Source organism: Brachyistius frenatus, unplaced genomic scaffold (genome assembly GCF_029030835.1).
Source record: "Brachyistius frenatus isolate BFR_SWC_R1_liver_20210118 unplaced genomic scaffold, ASM2903083v1 Contig_8, whole genome shotgun sequence".
Taxonomy (NCBI): domain Eukaryota; kingdom Metazoa; phylum Chordata; class Actinopteri; family Embiotocidae; genus Brachyistius; species Brachyistius frenatus.
The window spans coordinates 1,521,817-1,542,073 of record NW_027210607.1 but is presented as its reverse complement, the minus strand read 5'-3'; the positions used below and the strand labels follow the sequence as shown (position 1 = coordinate 1,542,073).

Below are 20,257 nucleotides of genomic sequence, written 5' to 3'. Positions count from 1 at the left end.
AACCAGCATGCTGGTGGTAAATGACTCACCGCCAGGAACAAAATCCTCCTCCAGGTCTAGATCAGTGTTGCTCAGCTGGACATAGATTCAGGAAAAGCTGGGCACCTCTCTAGCACATTCCCTTCCAGCAAACATGGAATGCTTCTTCCTTTTTTTTTTTTTTTTTTACAACTTTCCCCGCAAAATTCTTTATTATCTGCCAACTGTAGTTCTTCAAGGACTGAATTTAGTTTTACTGTAATAAAGACAATTTTTTTTTTTTATCATAACAAAACCATTTTGTATGCAGAGTTAGCTGAGGAAAACCTTTCACACCACTTCCCTTTCCATAACCCACTCATAAACCACTTTCTGTCTATTCAGGCTCTGTTGCTGTGACTCAGCTCTTAACTCTCATGTGTACTCAAGGCCAACTCACAGACTTTCAGTGTCCCTTCAATTCGATAACAGCTTCTTTAAAAGTTCAGTGTGACGCAATGATTTGATGGCATTTCGGATGACTTCTCGAATTATTCCCCACCGCCTCACACAAACACAGGCCTTGTTGGATTTAATTCAATTCAACTCTATTTATATAGCGCCAAATCACAAAACAGGTTATTTCATGGCACTTGACACGTTAAAGTCCTTACAGCAGAACTTTACAATATTATACAGAGAAACCCAACAATTTGACAATTCCCACAAAAGCTAGGAGGCAAAAACTCCTCTTTAATGGAGAAAAACCTCCAACAGAGGGAAGGAAAAAACTCCCTTTTAACAGGAAGAAACCTCCGATAGAACCAGGCTCAGAGGTGGGTGGAGCATCTGCCTCGACCAGTTGGGGTGAGAGGAGAGCAGAGAGAGAAAAGGACAGCATAGAGATCCAAAACATGAACTGTTGGTGGGGCTGACAATCACAGAGCAGAGACATGCAGCTCCATGGCTGGGATATCTGCAAAAGAAAGAACAGAAACTACGCAAGCGAGGGAACTGAATGGAGAGGCAACAGACAATAAGCAAAAACTATGGGAGAGAAAAAGCATTAAGTTAAGGAGATGTGATGAGGAGATATGAGTGCAGAAGACAGGTTTGATGTACATACAAAAAACTGTGTGTGTGAATTGTCTTTTCCACTGACTGGCATATTGCTGCGAAAGCTAAAAAAAAGAGTACTGTTTACTCGGTCTACACAGTGTCATTCAGTTATGTATTGCTCCACCTGTAGTAACACTTTTCCTTAGAAAACAGTTTGTCATGTTTTTTGATGGTTAACTAGGTTTTTGAAGGAACTTCTATTCATCATTAGTAAGTTAAAATTGAATTGGACTAAGCTAAAGTATGAGAGGCTTCCTTTGCGGAAAAATTGCATGAATTGCCCATGTTGCCCAATTTTGTTACACGTGATCACATGTAGAAAACATGTTACCACACGTTGCAACATATGATAACATGGGGTAAATAAGTTTTCCACATACAGTGCATCCGGAAAGTACACAGCGCTTCAGTTTTTCCACATTTTGTTGTTACAGCCTTATTCCAAAATTGATTAAATTCATTTTTTCCTCAAAATTCTACACAATACCCCATAAGACAAAGTGAAAAAACTTTTTTTTATTATTTTTGCAAAAATATTCAACAAAAATATAACGTGTACATAAGTATTCACAGCCTTTGCTCAATACTTTGTTGAAGCACCTTTGGCAGCAATTACAGCCTCAAGTCTTTTTGATTATGCTACGAGCTTGGCACACCCATTTTTGGGCAGTTTCTCCCATTCTTCTTTGCAGGACCTCTCAAGCTCCATCAGGTTGGATGGGGAGCACAGCCATTTTCAGATCTCTCCAGAGATGTTCAATCGGGTTCAAGTCTGGGCTCTGCCTGGGCCACTCAAAGACATTCACAGAGTTGTCCCAAAGCCATTCCTTTGTTATCTTGGCTGTGTGCTTCGGGTCGTTGTCCTGTTGGAAGATGAACTTTCGCCTCAGTCTGAGGTCCAGAGCGCTCTGGAGAAGGTTTTCATCAAGGATGTCTCTGTACATCGCTGCTTTTACCTTTCCCTCCATCCTGACGAGTCTCCCAGTTCCTGCCACTGAAAAACATCCCCACAGCATGATACTGTCACCACCATGCTTCACTGTAGGGATGGTGTTGGCCAGGTGATGAGCGGTGCCTGGTTTCCTCCAGACATGACGCTTGGCATTCAGGCCAAAGAGTTCAATCTTTGTTTCATCAGACCAGAGAATTTAGTTTCTCATGGTCTGACAGTCCTTCAGGTGCCTTTTGGTAAACTCCAGGTGGGCTGTCATGTGCCTTTTACTGAGGAGTGTCTTCCGTCTGGCCACTCTACCATACAGGCCTGCTTGGTGGAGTGCTGCAGAGATGGTTGTCCTTCTGGAAGGTTCTCCTCTCTTCACAGAGCAACGCTGGAGCTCCCTGGCTAAGGCCCTTCTCCTCCGATCGCTGAGTTTGGCCCGGCGGCCAACTCTAGGAAGAGTCCTGGTGGTTCCAAACTTCTTCCATTTACGGATGATGGAGGTGCTCATTGGGACCTTTGGGACCGCAGACAAAAATTTCCCAAAAACATTTTTCACTTTGTCATTATGGGGTATTGTGTGTAGAATTTTGAGGAAAAAAATTAATTTAATCCATTTTGGAATAAGGCTGTAACATAACAAAATGTGGAAAAAGTGAAGCACTGTGAATACTTTCCGGATGCACTGTATTGTAATGTGTCAAAAATACTGTACATTTTTGCCAACACCTTATCAACAAGTGCAGTAATGTGAGCACAAATTATATCAACACAAAGGTTCAGCACTCATAACAAATGATATCAATACATATATCGGAAGAAGGGGGCTTCTCGGGGAGAGAAGACAGAGCCGTAACAAATGGTTGGTCGAAATGCAATTGTATCAGCCTATGACACAAAAATGTCATTGTTTTTTTAAAGATTTGAATAGCCATTCCCAATGCAAAGTGAGATCATAAGCCAATCTAAATAAAATTGTGTACTTTTGGATCGAGCGCTGACATTTGTGTTGCATTTGTTTCATGAGTATTGAAGTACATGTTTTATTTTATGTAATTTCTCATACATAGTCAAACAAGTTCACAGGGGCATTGGAGAGAGTGAGTTCGAGGCCTGCGTGGCACAAAAATTAAGAGACACCATATCCAAATCCAGGTAGAAATTAAATGAAGCTTTTTTTTTTGACGAATATATGCTAGACATTTCTACTGCCCAAATCTTCATTTTTGCTGAGGAGACCTGGGCGACTGAGACAATGCATATACACTCTCTCTCTCTCACACACACACACACACGCACACGCACACACACACACACACAGAGAGACAATGGCAAATGCAGGGGTTTCATTTCGGAATATATGTGACTTTTACATGTAAAACACACATTTTTAACATAATCCCACGGGTTTGTGACATCTGCCCTTGGAACATCATCTGACCTGCGGTAATCTCAGGTCTCCTCAGAGCAGCTCCCGTTCCTCTCCTTCTCTCTGTGTGTTTGTGTGGTTGTCTGCAGGTGGCCTGGTGTCAGGGGTGAAGCTACCAGCTATACCTCCTACCCCGTAAAGGGAATAAAATGCATTGTGCAGGTACATTAAGCATATGTTCAAATCCACTTTTGCTAGTTTAATGGCGGATAGTCAGAGAGCAAAGTAAAGGGCATGGTTCATGGGGCTTGTACTTAGTCTCATAATTAATCATAGGTGTGATTTGGCCATAAAATTAAATAAACCAGTCAAAATGTCATCTCTCATGTGTGGTTGCACCTGGGCAGATTGCCATCATACCAACAGATTTGCTCAGAACTAGGAAATAACTTCTCTGCAGTGGAGACAGATCTGCTCATGCACAGATTGACCAGATTGATGTAAATGATAATCATTTTCTTTGTTTCACATTGAAACTTAAAAAAAAAAAAAATATTTTGCATGTTTGTGGACTGCTGCTTGTCCATGTGTATACGTTATATATAGTGACTTCCAACAACTTGTTGACATTTTTTCTTACAGAATAAATGGTCAGTTAGGAAATTAATGGAACTGTGAAATTGATATTACTTATTGACCAAAACTATTGCAAGCCACATTTAGCAACTTGTCAGTGCTTTTCAGTCAAATGTTTAATAAGCAAGATGATTTATGTAACTTTATATGTTGAAAGTGGCTTCAGACTCTGGTTTAAAGGTTAAGAGAAATGGGCTTGTTCCCAAAAAACATCTGGCTTAAATACTAATATTTGAAGTGGAGCTATAGCAGAGGTACCTGGATTGGGCCTTGATAGGATCAACTTTGCTTTGCTGTTTGTTTGCCATTGTCTAAAGATACAAAGACAAACTATTATTGCAAACAACATATATTGTTATTTTCCCAATGCCTTTCTTATAAATGTGTCTCAGTTTACCAGTCTGACACGTATATCTGATAGACTCAGCCACATATCATTTAAAATTTCAGCTGTAGAGCTCCTACAGGTTATTTTTTTTTTTTTATTTTTTTTTTACCTTTGATATAATGTTTTTCTTTTTCTTTTTATGATTGATATTCCAAAATCCTTTTCAACCTCAATCCCAGTCCAGATTTTTTTAAATTTTGAGTATCTCTATACTGAGGCCAGTCCAGTAGTTACATTTACCCAAATGTTGATTACATTAAATGTGTAACAGCTTTGGCTACTTAAAGCCAACATTCCTAACAAGCTGAATTATCCAAAACCTGACTTTATTGGTAAGGTTACACTCAGTCAACTCTGAATGTATAGTATTGTTTACAAGAAGAGCTTTTATCCCTCACAAATGATCTTTGGTTAAAATGTTTGCCTGCCACTAAGTTACTCTCAGAATGAACATCTGTTAATGACAGCTGATATGAGCTACCATCAAAGTATTTTACATTTCAACCACTGAAATAGAGTGACTACTATATGATAATAACAAGCTGCTACCTGAATATTGTGCAAACTCTGCTTTGCCAAAAACAAAAAGAGAGGAAAGAAAACACTCTTTAATGCTTGAGTTTGCAAAAAAAAAAAAAAAAAAGTATGTTGTCAGCTTCATTGTTTGAGCTGACAGTGACTCAGTGGGAGTGCCCAAATACATTTTTATTACTTGCACATGCACTGTGAGCTGTCAAAGCGGAGCTGTGCTGATTCTGATCTGCTTTATTTTATCCTATACTAGACCTGCAATTGATTCTTAGGAGTGTTCCTGGCCATCTCTAATACACTGCCTATAGAAGATGTGCAGGATGGCAATCAAAGCCAACTGTACTGCTCACACTGACATTGAAAAGTGTATGTTTGTTTGATTGACCTTTTTGTTTGATCCACACATTGTCAATTCAGTTGAAATATACGCAGCTCTGGTATAACTGCAATGGCTGGCTTTATGTCTCAGTACAGTGTGCTGGTTTTGTCTGTTTTGTCTCTAATTTAGTCATATTTCTTTTCAACATGCTTTAATTTTTTGTATTCTTACACAAACCATGGCAAACTAAATGACTCTCTCTTTCCTGTATAGTGTGTAGTATGTGTGTTTGAACACTAAACAACAATGCTTCACTTGTTTGAACATGCCGTTATGCATTTTGTTGTAAGTAAATAGATTTTTAGTAGAAGTGCCAGAGAAACAAACTGTTTGCATACATACTGTTTCTAATGACCTGATAAAAAACAATAATACAGTCATAGCATACAACAGCTAAATAAATTAAAGATATTTATAGAAAAGAGAATAAATGTGATTCGGAGGGAAATAGGAAAAAACTTGTCATAGTATTAGGGAGAGAGAACAACAGAGAAAGAGGCCACGCAACTTCAACTAAAAGCGAGAGAAGGAGAGGAGGGAACAGTGTGCTAACAGTCCGCCCACACATTCATTAATGTGAGTCATAGTATAGACTGAGTGTGAGCGAACCACAGAAACCAGTGTAGTTTCACCTTTTTCAGACACAGCAGCAAGTCTTCTTGCTCCACAGGGAAAGTTAGACTTGGTATGATATCAACAGCGCATCTGTGTTGTTCGGTTTTGGGATCATAGTAAGTATTGCTGCACTCTTTTCTGCTGTGTGGTTGTATGAAGGAACTGCACTGTGGCTGGCACTAATACTCCTGATGCGCTATTGTTTCCACTGGTGTCCATCTTGATTTGTTCTGTCTGGTACAGCTCTAAAGGCTCAACAAATGGTTGTGTTGAAAGTTTTTTTTACTGCTATTTTCCCCTGTCTCATTTACTGGGAATAAACTCCCTGACAGCCTTAAGTTCTCTTTGGAAATGTAAACAGCAGTGATTTTGCAGTCAGCTGCCTGTTTTTGAAGGACTGTATTGGAAGTGAATGAGAGCACTGTTAAGTATTTTGCTGTGGCTCACTGTACTGTTTGATTTGTTTCTATAAAAGTCTCAGCTCCCGAGCTCCCAAAAAGTACAGCTGGAGAAATAGCTGACAACTAACTTTTTTTTGTGTTGGGCGTGATGGAATGATACGAGAGTTTTGTGTTGTTGTATTTTTTTAATTTTTTTTTTAAAAGACTGTTAGCCTTTTGTGTTCTGATTGTCACTATTGCTAATACCAAAACTATGCATGTGAAGAAAAATACATTTCTGTGGCATTTAGTTTTGGCCCTGTGTGATTCTGCAGTGAGATGCTGTTTCACCTCTAAGGGAAGATGGATTTGGACAAAATTATTTTAGACTACCTCTGTTGATTGACATACCATCATAAATAAATTAGCATGTTCAGTTGATTTAATACCACTTGTTTGATGTTGCTGTAATCTAAATCGGGGATTTTTCCTGCTAATGGGCCCATTTTATTGGAATAGATTGCCTAGCAATTTGACTAATACTTTCAAAGCTTTCCTGTTGGTTACAGTTAATATTTTTCATCTGCTGTAGACTACTAAAACTGTAATTATTTAGTTTGTGGAGATTACTTTTTACACCTCCAATTGTTGTTCTTATAATTTTTCTTGCCTGCAAGCTTGTGAAAAGACATCTATCAAATCTGTGGGCCAGATTGGGCTAAAATAATATTGATATATTAATATTAATCTACATACTAAGCTGTATGGATCACGGTCCTGGATATGAGTAAGGAAGCAAATTAAGTAAATTTAGCACTTACGGGGTCCACCAAATCACACCCACTTAATAGTTACAATATTTTCATCTCACTGTCTCACACAGGCTTCTGGGATGCTCAGCTGTGCCGCGAGAGAGAGGTCTCAGTGTCATTGACAAGGAAAGCAACTCCCAACAGATCACTTCCACCTGCCCAGAGACTTGTCTCCTTTGCAGCTGCCCCAGGGTGCCCTTGGCTTCGAACTCGCACTCCATCTGAGCTCGAATGTAGCCAGTCCAATGGAGCGCTGCGCTTCATCAACCCCCTCTTTATAAAGGTTCATCAGCCAGAAGGTGGTGACCAGAGTGCCACTCCCAAGCCCCTCGACACAGCAAAACAGGACCTGAGAGAAGAGTCCAAACACATAGAAACCCCAGACAAGAAAGCTCAAAACACTTCTTGTGATGGTCCTCAGATCTGGAGCTCAGATCACATTGACGGCCGCCAGTCAAGGCAAAGAAACCTTCAAAGCCTTGACAGAAGCACCGAGCTACAAGACAGTAACAGGCAGACCATCATCTGTCAGAAATTAAGTGGTGCAGAAGGTGTGTCTCCGTCCCCACCCCCTCGTCCACCTCAACCTTGCTTGGCAACACGCGTTGTGTCAGCCCCTCCTATTCGACAGCGCAGTATGCCAGAAAAGATCTCCTGGATCAATGCCCCCAAGGAGAAGCTGGAGGAGAGGGAGCCTCGCACAAGCCTCCTTTCTCGTCTTGGCTCCTCGTTAAGCACGGGCCCCACATCCTCCCCTCCGAAGAGATTTATCATCAGCTCCCCCATATCTATCCCCCGGCGATCTCTGCCCCTCTCTCTATCATCTTTTTCCTCCTCTCCATGTCGAGCCAAAGCCTCACCATCATCCAGTCAAGAGGATGCCCAGTGCCATTTAGTGCTAGAGGCCCAGACTATTGAGAAAGCCCTCATCAAGGCCAAACTGTCGCAGCAAAATGATGTCAGAACCACCATCCAAGACTCCTACAGTCCTCCAGACCCTTCCCTGATGACTGCAAGCAAGCATGCTGAGGTGGCAGATGAAGAAGAAGCAGACGAGGAATGCAGTGGGGGCAGCCAAAGGCTCAGTGACATGAGCCTTTCCACTGACTCCTCAGACATGATGGATTTCTCACAGTACTCTACCTTCTTTATTCCTCCTCTGCATGACCCCAGCCCTCCCACTGTGGATGACTTTAACACCCACCTCCCCCTATCCCTCCCGCCATCCCACCTGCCTTACTACAACATGGAGGAAGATGAGGATGATGAGGACGATGAGGATGACGAGGAGCCCGACTATGGCGTCGGCCTGGAGAGCGATCAGGATCAAGACCAGAACCTAACCATGGTGCCACCTATGCACCGCACAAAGCGGCGCCCCAGTACCAGCGCGTTGGTCCTCCAGAGGGCCCTGCGAGGACGTCTGCGCAAGATGAGTGACGTTTTTAACTCGCTGCTGACACCTGAGAAGAGGGCAGTCCGCAAAGTGCTTGAGCTGTCCAGGGATAAAAGCTCATACTTTGGCTCCCTGGTGCAAGATTATCTGAGTTACATGGGTGAGGGTGCTGGCACCCAGCCTTGGCAGGGCTACACCTGTGGAATGGAGCTGCTGCAGACTCTCCGCCAGTTTATCACCCAGATGAAGAGCTACCTGCGACAGAGCTCAGAGATGAATCCACCAATCGAGAGCCTCATCCCTGAAGACCAGATTGGTGAGTTAGACTATAATAGTCAGCCTGAAACTTTAATTACAGTAATTGTGTTTGGCCAACTCAAGTTAGATTACTGCTGATATAAGCTAATCAGACTCTTTAGTTGCAGCATGTCAAACTTTTAAGCTTCATGACCTCATTCCCAACTCCACACAGAATGTGGTAGGCCTCATTTCTCTGTGTTTGCAAATCTGACTTTTCTTTGGAAAGTGTGAATGAATGGTGTAATTATGGAGAAATCCTTTTCTGCCTTTGCAGCAGTTTCACTTCAGTGTTTTAACTGTGAGGACATGGAAAAATTTGTCCTCACGTGTTAGTAGCTGTATGTCTGCACGTGTGTTCATGTGTATGTATACATTACTGGTGAGGCCATGTCCAGCTGGCTTACTTTGAATAGCAAAGTAGTAACAAATGATTCTACTTTTTAAAACGGAGTGCACATCTTCTGTCAGACAGTAATAACATTTCTCTTTTTTTCTTATTGACATTTATTATAGCCATCTTTCATTGCATCTTACAATGCCATGGAAGAAAAAGGAAAGAGGAGAACCAGGCGCAAACACATAGATACACAAGATCACACAAGCACATGCAGTCTGAATCATTTAGGCCGAGATTCAGCAGCTGCGTAAGACCTTGGACAGAGAAACATGTAAACAGAGAGCACAAAGGGAGTTTTATCTCAAAAGGAAAGGGGGTGCTCAAATAACCTGTTTCTACTGGCTTCATTCAAATAGTTTAGCAAAGGGCTATTATTAAAGTATGAAGTCATGAATTGGGTAAAAAAACTGCTGTCAGTCGTTACCACACGGCATGAACATCCATCTAGGAGTGGTGACATTTAAATGTTTTTGTTTTTTTAGCAAGCTGTTAACTATTAGAAAGATTCTTAAATTATATTTTTACTAAGCTTTTTTTTTTAATTCTCATTTTTATATAAGGGCCACCTCACCATTTTTCTCATAGTTATATTTACTTAAGTACGATTCAGCCTCTGAAGAGATTAATATTGTTGCCGAAAAAAATTATGATGGCATAGTGATATCATTAAAGTTATCAGAGCCCCTGCTTCTGCTTTACAATGTCTTCAAGTCTCTCTCCTGTCATTGATTAAACTCATGAAATCGCATCAATATTATTCAGAAATACATATTTTCCTCTCTGCCACTCGCCTGCAGCTTAAACTGGCTGCTCGATGATATGGAAAACCATCCTCTACAAGTTGACAGGATATGTTTCTTTAGAATGCGTAAGGCTGAGTACCAGTTGTCAATACTTTTATGGCATCGACCAAAATGCTCCAATACTATCCACTACTGAAAAAAAGCCTTAATCTGGCACCAAATTTCTATCCACACTAACATGTTTTGTTTAAAATATATAAACATTGCTATGTTTAGGCAGGACTAAAGTATTTCCCATAGGTAAGCTCTACATGGGCAGCTTGCCCGTATAGCTAAAATAACTCGGTGTCACGTTTAAATTTCAAACCTTGCATTAGAATTCCTTATTTCTCTCTTTTTAAACTAGTTTTGGCCAGATATCTGTTTCAGTTGCATGCACTGCAGTAACTTGTGGTTTCTCTGCGTGAACCTGGTTAGTTAGCATCTACTGATAGCATGTGAGGTGTTTAGCAAACATGGATAAATTGTAATATCTAGCGGTAGATTGAGGCCTTTTGGGAAAATCTGTTCAATGCAGCAACGGATGATAACCTGGGTTTTAATCTCCCCATCGAAAGATTTGTACCATAATGTGTAATGTAATTTTTTTTTTCTGACCGCACGTTTCTTCTAACTGGTATTGAAGTCAACTTGTATTGTACCGGTATCCCACATTTTTTACAGATACCATGATTGTGTGGAAAGAAGTGGAAATGTTCCTCCATGCTGTTTGTTGTCTAATTTGACTCGTGTTATGTCCTCTGGCATATGAAAAAACATCACATGGACATGTCAACACGGTTAAAAATCTTTGACTTTTAATGGACAGGGTCTTCAATAGAAAGGCTGCATTTTAAACTGATAATAAGAGATGTATCAATTTGAATTTTGGAAACCGTACAATCCAGTGTTTTCGGAGCTTGACCCATATTAGGATAAAATGTCAAGATGTCTCATCCTCTGCTGTTTCAATTATGAACACTAACTTTATGGACTTCAGTACACTTTCAAACCAGAAAATGTTTTGTTGCATCCTAACTTGCTGCATGATGCTTTATTTCTGGCAATGTCTTTGGGTGTTTTGAAAAATTATTTAAAGCTGGTAAGTTGTACCTATATCAAAAAAAGTTTATTGGGCCACCAATATATAATTTCTCTGTTTTTTGACAGTCTAATAAAAGTACATATTGCTTTTAAAATATATAGAAAAAACACAAGATTATTAAAGATTATTATTATTATTTTTTTTTTTTATTGACATCTATTAGCAGATGTCAGAAACTAAACTAAAATTAAAAATGCATGTGCATGTGATGGCCCCCTCTTGTGCCTTTTTTTGGGGGGGATGACATGTTTTTCACAGGGATGACACGGAAAATAAAATCAGAACTGCTGCGGTTTTTACTTCTTGGAATAGTTGCACAATATTTTGTTGTGGCAGCTTCAGAGAGTGTCTTCTGTTGCGCTTAAAGGCCAGGCCAGCTCAGATGCATCTGGATGGCTGTCTGCCAAGTCTTGCAATTCCAAGTTCAGTTCTTTTATACCAACTCTCCAATCAGAGTTAGAGGATTAGAGGCAGGCCCCCTACCACAACTTGTCTCACAGTGTCTCTGTTTTCCACTCCTCTTGCTTTAATGTATGATGACAGTGTGTTTGGGTTGTGGAGCTTTCATGCAGTATTTAGCACAATGTATAAATGATGGCTGACTGAGTGGGACACAGTATATTCACTGGAACTGGAATACTGTCATAAATACCAAGAAATGCAATGACACTTTGGCAAAATACATCAAACGTAGAGCTGATCTAAAAACCAGATAAAACGTTACATCAGGGCATCCATGTTTAGGTAGTGACACAGCATGGACACCTGTCCAAAACACGGTTGTTTTTTTCCCCTCTGGATACACAGACAGAGCTAGAATGGGGACAGGAGCAGAATAGAGTTCGTTGTCATCCACTCATCCCATACAGAGAGGCTCTCCTCCAGCAGATCGCCTGAGCCATCTTGACATTGTGAACCTTTGTGTGTGGTGTTTTACAAAGTTTCTCTGTGTTATATTAACAGCAGCTGGATAACACCTGGGGTGTTTCTGTGTTTGTTTTACATATCTACCTTGCAGTGTTTCACTGTAGACTTCATCCTTTGCTTATTCGGTAGACATGACCTATTCTGAAACCAAGTCAAATACTGCAGATATTCTCTTACACTACATATATGTTACAACTATTTGCTCTCCCTTCAAGCCTAAAAGGAAAAGCAGCAGGCTAAAAAAAAACTAGTATACCCATCTGATAACTGGAGCCAGCAGCCTGTTAACTTAGCAGCCCAGTCTTGTCAAATCATAATCGTTTATTTTTTTTCACCTTATTTTCACCTAACATAAATTAAATATAACATGCTATTTAGTGAGCTTTATTAATGCTACAGGGTGGCTTTTGTTAACTCAGAACAAAGCCGGTCTAGCTGTACTGATCAGCACACCTTTATCCATCCTGATAACAGCTCCACCACTGCTTTCTCTCTCTTGCTCACCCACACACTCGTTCTGCTAGTTTATCGTTAGCCAGTTAGCCGTTGGCATGCACATTTCAGACCATTATTGGCTGCGAGTGGCCTTGCATAAGCTTTAACTGGCCCCGGGTCATTGGCCCCATGGTTATGCCTGATCCTGGGAGTTCAGTGTCCACTGAGCTCCACAAGAAATAGGAAATAGATTATTTTCTTAATAAATTATTTTTTCCATAAAATGTCACAATTAATGGAAAAACAAACAAACAGGTGGCATCTTGTGTTGTGTTTGGTCAGAACAATATCCAAATATATATATTTTTACGTGATATAAAAGCAGAAAATACTCAAATTGGTGAAAGTGCAAAATGTGAACCCCCTCGCTTCCTCTGTAAACACTACAGAGAGGACTGTGGATAGAGCTACATGGAGGTCATTTAAGGTCATATTGATCTTTTTTTTATTTAAAATGGTTTTAAATGTAGCAGCATGTCTTTCTCTTTGTAATGGTTTCTATTATTTGTATTTCATCTTGTCAATGTCAAGATGACCAGGAAGTTGAAGTTTGCTGCTTCAGTATTTTTAGATCGTTTTGTTCGATGTTATTATGGTATACTGAAGTATAATTACAAGCATTTCATAAGTGTTAAAGGCTTTTATTGACAATTACATTAAGTTTATGCAAAGAGTCAATATTTGCAGTGTTGACCCTTCTTTTTCAAGACCTCTGCAATTTGCCCTGGCATGCTGTCAATTAACTTCTGGGCCACATCCTGACTGATGGCAGCCCATTCTTGCATAATCAATGCTTGGAGTTTGTCATAATTTGTGGGTTTTTGTTTGTCCACCCGCCTCTTGAAGATTGACCACAAATTCTCAATGGGATTAAGGTCTGGGGAGTTTCCTGGCCACAGACCCAAAATTTCGATGTTTTGTTCCCCAAGCCACTTGGTTATCACGTTTGCCTTATGGCGAGGTGCTCCATCATACTGGAAAAGGCATTGTTCGTCACCAAACTGTTCTTGGATGGTTGGGAGAAGTTGTTCTCGGAGGATGTTTTGGTACCATTCTTTATTCCTGGCTGTGTTCTTAGGCAAAATTGTGAGTGAGGCCACTCCCTTGGCTGAGAAGCAATCCCACACATGAATGGTCTCAGGATGCTTTACTGTTGGCATGACACAGGGCTGATGGTAGTGCTCACCTTTTCTTCTCCGGACCAGCTTTTTTCCAGATGCCCCCAAACAACCATCAGAGAAAATGACTTTACCCCAGTCCTCAGCAGTCCAACCCCTGTACCTTTTGCAGAATATCAGTCTGTCCCTGATGTTTTTCCTGGAGAGAAGTGGCTTATTTGCTTGCCCTTCTTGACACCAGGCCATCTTCCAAAAGTCTTTGCCTCACTGTGCGTGCAGGTGCACTCACACCTGCCTGCTGCCATTCCTGAGCAAGCTCTGCACTGGTGGTGCCCCAATTCCGCAGCTCAATCAACTTTAGGAGACGGTCCTGGTGCTTGCTGGACTTTCTTGGGCGCCCTGAAGCCTTCTTCATGACAATTGAACCTCTCTCCTTGAAGTTCTTGATGATCGGATAAATGGTTGATTTAGGTGCAATCTTACTAGCAGCGATATCCTTGCCTGTGAAGCCCTTTTTGTGCAAAGCAATGATGACTGCACGTGCTTCCTTGCAGGTAACCATGGTTAACAGAGGAAGAACAATGATTTCAAGCACCACCCTCTTTTTAAAGCTTCCAGTCTGTTATTCTAACTCAATCAGCATGACAGAGTGATCTCCACCCTTGTCCTTGTCAACACTCTCACCTGTGTGAGAAAATCACTGACATGATGTCAGCTGGTCCTTTTGTGGCAAGGCTGAAATGCAGTGGACATGTTTTTTGGGGGATTAAGTTCATTTTCATGGCAAAGAGGGACTTTGCAATTAATTGCAATTCATCTGATCACTCTTCATAACATTCTGGAGTATATGCAAACTGCCATCAGAAAAGTTGAGGCAGCAGACTTTGTGAAAAATTAATATTTGTGTCATTCTCAAAACGTTTAGCCAGTGGTGTACTGTTTCCTAATAGCCTCACATTATACCGACATGCTGCTCTTTAGCCAGTTGCGTAAGCTTTAGGAAATGATGTACAGTGAAGGAAATAATTATTTGATCCCTTGCCAATTTTGTAAGTTTGCCCACTGACAAAGACATGAACGGTCTATAATTGTAATGGTAGGTTTATTTTGACCAATGAGAGACAGAATATATATAATTTTTTTTTTTTTTTTTTAAATCCAGAAAATCACATCATATAAAAGTTATAAATTGTTTTGCATTTGATTGTGTGAAATAAGTATTTGATCCCCTAGCAAAACATGACTCAGTACTTGGTGAAGAAACCATTGTTGGCAAGCACCGAGGTCAGACATTTCTCATTGTTGGTCACCAGGTTTGCGCACATCTCAGGAGGCATTTTGGTCCACTCCTCTTTGCAGATCCTCTCCGAATCCTTAAGATTTCGAGGCGGTTGCTTGGCAACTCAAAGCTTCAGCTCCCTCCACAGATTTTCTATGGGATTAAGGTCCGGAGACTAGCTAGGCCACTCCATGACCTTAATGTGCTTCTTCTTGAGCCGCTCCTTTGTTGCCTTGGCCGTATGTTTTGGGTCATTGTCGTGCTGGAAGACCCATCCATGACCCATTTTCAGTGTCCTGGCTGAAGGAAAGAGGTTGTTGCCCAAGATTTCACAGTACGTGGCCCCGTCCATCCTCCCCTCGATGCGGTGAAGTCGTCCTGTCCCCTTAGCAGAGAGAAACCCCCAAAACATAATGTTTCCACCGCAATGCTTGACAGTGGAGATGGTGTTCTTGGGGTTATAGTCAGCATTTCTCTTCCTCCAAACACTGCGAGTCGAGTTGATGCCAAAGAGCTCGATTTTGGTCTCATCTGACCACATCACCTTCTCCCAAGCCTCCTCTGAATCATTCAGGTGTTCATTGGCAAACTTCAGACGGGCCTGTACATGTGCCTTCTTGAGTAGGAGGACATGCGGGCGCTGCAGGATTTTAATCCATTACGGAATAGTGTGTTACCAATGTTATTTTTGGTGACTGTGGTCCCAGCAGTCTTGAGATCATTAACAAGTTCCTCCCGTGTAGTTCTGGGCTGATCCCTCACCTTTCTCATGATCATTGATACCCTACGAGGTGAGATCTTGCGTGGAGCCCCAGACCGAGGGCAATTGATGGTCATTTTGTGTTTCTTTCATTTCCGAATAATCGCACCAACAGTTGTCTCCTTCTCACCAAGCTGCTTGCCGATGGTCTTGTACCCCATTCCAGCCTTGTGCAGGTCTACAATCTTGTCCCTGATGTCCTTAGACAGCCCTTTGGTCTTGTTCATGGGGGAGAGGTTGGAATCTGATTGATTGATTCTGTGGACAGGTGTCTTTTATACAGGTAACGAGTTGATATTCGGAGTACTTTCTTAAAGCGAGAGGACTAATCTAACTGTTCTGTGGGAGCCAGAATTCTTGCTGGTTGGTAGGGGAGCAAATACTTATTTCACACAATCAAATGCAAATCAATTTATAACTTTTATATAATGTGATTTTCTGGATTTTGTTTTTATATTCTGTCTCACTGTTAAAATAAACCTACCATTACCAGACCGTTCATTTCTTTGTCAGTGGGCAAATTTACAAAATCGGCAAAGGATCAAATAATTATTTCCTTCACTGTATATGCCACTGCAATGATCATCATGCCGGTGACGTGACAAATTAAAATATAACCAAATTGAAAATTGTGCTGCCATATTTAAAAAACAATTCGACAGAAAAGAGCAAAGTAATGTCAACTGACCTCCACGTAGCTCAACAAGGTGTATTTTTCCATTGTGTTGCGTAAAGGAGGGAAGTGGACTCAAACACTGTGTATGCAACACGTTAAGTGACAGATTTATTTTTTTATTTAGTATATAATATATATATAGATATATACTGTACTGTATATACTGTATATACTGTGCATTTTATATTTTATATTTTTTTACTGCTATTTACTGCTATTTTATTGCTTTTCTATTATTCTATTATTATCTTATTGCTTCTGTACGCTGCTGTAGCGAAAAAAAAATGTCCCCTCGGGGATTAATAAAGTAACTACCTAACCTAACCTAACCTATTTTTTTGGATTGCAGATGTTAGATATCATCCAGCTGTGGTGACAAGTAAAATCTGAATATGCAGATGAACAGGGCCAAAAAAGCTGCTAACCTCACAGCATTCTGGAGAATAGTCAATAAGATGCACACATAGCCCTTACACGTGGTCCTGATTCAGCAGTGCTGTGGTTTTGCCTCCCACTCTGCATCCATCCTGTCTTTGTTTTGATATCAAGATATTTGTTGGTCAGACTGCACGAGCTGAGCTTGTAAAAAAGGAGGTTGACAGTGTTACTGTGCAGATACACATCTGTACTCCAGCTACAATAACACACTCATCTGTCTTAGATTTTATATGTACAGATGTTAAATGTTTCACACTTTCACAATTCAATTCAGTTGAACTGTGTATTTATATAGCGCCAAATCACAACAAAAGTCATCTGGCTTAAAATAGCAAGGTCCTTACAACGAAACCGTACAACATTATAGAGGGGAACCTAACAATTCTGAAATTCCCCACGAGCAACAGTGCGAAGGAAAAAGTCTTATTTTTCACTTACAACTTACAAAGTTTTTTTTATTTTTTTAATCTTTTTTTAAATTGGTTAACAAAAGTTTTGGCTTTGCGAACAAACGTTTTTGACCAAAAAGTCTAGTTTCATAAGCAAAATTCTAAATTTTGTGACTAAAACTAACAAAACTGTAAGAGCAAATTTGTTTGCAATGCAGATCATTTTATTCTCAGTTCATGTATTTTTACGTACAAACTTGACTTGATTTCATTGTGAGAAATTTGCTTTCAAAACTGTTTTTTGCTTGCATAATGTAGACAAAAAAATACCTTCATAGGTTTGACATAATTTTGGCTTTCGGTGCGTTTCCACCTTAGCAACTTTCCCGGGGAACAGCAACTATTTTAGGAACTCAGTTCCTCTACCTGTGTTTCCATCAGAGGAATGAAGAGCTAAATTAGATTCCAGGGTATTTTAAATACTTTGTGAAGATTCAATCTTTTCTACGGGGTCATCGGTTGGTCAAGTATAGTAGAATTTTATTCAGCATTGTTATATATTTGTAATAATTGCAACTGCAAACATGTGGTGTTGCTTGTTTTTACCCAACAGTAATCAGAATGGAACAGCCCAAGCATTCACAGCAATGTTGCTTTTTGATCTTTAGATGTTTGATCCTTTTTCACTGTGAAACAGAATTCACCAAGCACTGGATGGTTCATCTACAAATTGGGAAAATGAGGTGGGTTTAGACTGCTGAGAAACTAATTAGACGGAAATGTGGGTTTCTGCTTCTCCAGGGATTTTAGAACTGGTGAACTAACAACAAGCTTTGTAGTCCATTTTAAAGGGGATTTTAGACATCAGTTTTTTTTCAGAACATACAGTGCATCCGGAAAGTATTCACAGCGCTTCACTTTTTCCACATTTTGTTATATTACAGCCTTATTCCAAAATGGATTAAATTCATTTTTTCCCTCAAAATTCTACACACAACATCCCATAATGACAACATGAGATACATTTTTTTGAATTTTTTGCAAATCTATTAAAAATCAAAAACGAAAAAAATCACATGTACATCAGTATTCACAGCCTTTGCCATGACACTCAAAATTAAGCTCAGGTGCATCCTGTTTCCACTGATCATCCTTGAGATGTTTCTACAACTTGATTGGAGTCCACCTGTGGTAAATTCAGTTGATTGGACATGATTTGGAAAGACACACACCGTCTATATAAGGTCCCACAGTTGACAGTGCATGTCAGAGCACAAACCAAGCCATGAAGTCCAAAGAATTGTCTGTAGACCTCCGAGACAGGATTGTATCGAGGCACTGATCTGGGGAAGGGTACAGAAAAATGTCTGCAGCATTGAAGGTCCCAATGAGCACAGTGGCCTCCATCATCCGTAAATGGAAGAAGTTTGGAACCACCAGGACTCTTCCTGGAGTCGGCCGCCCGGCCAAACTGAGCGATCGGAGGAGAAGGGCCTTAGTCAGGGAGGTGACCAAGAACCCGATGGTCACTCTGACAGAGCTCCAACGTTGCTCTGTGAAGAGAGGAGAACCTTCCAGAAGGACAACCATCTCTGCAGCACTCCACCAAGCAGGCCTGTATGGTAGAGTGGCCAGACGGAAGCCACTCCTCAGTAAAAGACACATGACAGCCCGTCTGGAGTTTATCAAAAGGCACCTGAAGGACTGTCAGACCATGAGAAACTAAATTCTCTGGTCTGATGAAACAAAGATTGAACTCTTTGGCCTGGATGCCAAGCGTCATGTCTGGAGGAAACCAGACACCGCTCATCATCTGGCCAATACCATCCCTACGGTGAAGCATGGTGGTGGCAGCATCATGCAGTGGGGATGTTTTTCAGCGGCAGGAACTGGGAGACTAGTCAGGATGGAGGGAAAGGTAAAAGCAGCAAGGTACAGAGACATCCTTGATGAAAACCTGCTCCAGAGCGCTCTGGACCTCAGACTGGGGAGAAGGTTTATCTTCCAACAGGACAACGACCCGAAGCACACAGCCAAGATAACAAAGGAATGTCTTCGGGACAACTCTGTGAATGTCTTTGAGAGGCCCAGGCAGAGCCCAGACTTGAACCCGATTGAACATCTCTGGTGAGATGTGAAAATGGCTGTACACTCCCCATCCAACCTGATGGAGCTTGAGAGGTCCTGCAAAGAAGAATGGGAGAAACTGCCCAAGAATAGGTGTGCCAAGCTTGTAGCATCATACTCAAAAAGACTTGAGGCTGTAATTTCTGCCAAAGGTGCTTCAACAAAGTATTGAGCAAATTCATTCATTCATTCATTCATTCATTTATTCATTCATTCATTCATTCATTCATTTTTGATTTTTAATAGATTTGCAAAAATGTCAAAATTTTTTTTCACGTCATTATGGGGTATTGTGTGTTCGAATTTTGAGGGGAAAATGAATTTAATCCATTTTGGAATCAGGCTGTAATATAACAAAATGTGGAAAAAGTGAAGCGTTGTGAATACTTTCCGGATGCACTGTATAAGGTTCTGGAACTTTTGGTGAAAAAGCCTTTCTTATATGTTTATTTTTTTGAAAGTCTGGTGAACAATCTAAATCCATTCAAAATCCTCAGTGGTTTCTTCCTTTCCTCAGACCATGTCCTGGAGAAGGCCATGCACAAGTGTGTCTTGAAGCCCCTCAAATCAGTGGTGACTGCGGCCCTGCAGGAGTTCCAGGTACGCAACGGGGCGTGGCAGGAGCTAAAGGAGAACCTTTCTTTGGCAAAGGCCCGACAGCCGCAAGAAATGGGTGTAGCTGACGCACTGCCCCCAGACCCTGTGGCCATAGAGAAGATCAAGCACAAGTTCCACACCATGTGTAAACTTTACTCCCCAGATAAGAAGGTCACCATGCTTCTAAGAGTTTGCAAACTTATCTACACTGTCATGGAGGACAATTCAGGTAAAGATCTGAAAATCACAACCCTTTTGTGCGGTATATCGCCTAGTGATCAACAGATAGAGTTTCAAATGTATCAAATGATGAAATTCAACCTGTATCTGCTGTGGTTTTGCTTCAG

At 40.8% G+C, this 20,257-nt stretch overlaps 1 protein-coding gene across 3 annotated transcripts in view; it reads left to right on the top strand.

The window, feature by feature from the left end:
* The window catches only part of LOC138615940 (ras and Rab interactor 2-like), a 459,963-nt gene that overhangs the window by 436,260 nt on the left and 3,446 nt on the right, over window positions 1–20,257 (top strand). The window contains exons 2-4 of one of the 3 annotated variants that reach the window (XM_069689835.1): window positions 3,533–3,605; window positions 7,196–8,836; window positions 19,831–20,139. In XM_069689835.1, coding sequence (XP_069545936.1) covers window positions 3,593–3,605; window positions 7,196–8,836; window positions 19,831–20,139 — 1,963 coding nt within the window. In that variant the 5' untranslated portion in view covers window positions 3,533–3,592. Of the gene's footprint in view, window positions 1–2,138; window positions 3,606–7,195; window positions 8,837–19,830; window positions 20,140–20,257 lie in introns of those variants that run through there. The other 2 variants (XM_069689834.1, XM_069689833.1) reach the window with 2 other exon arrangements.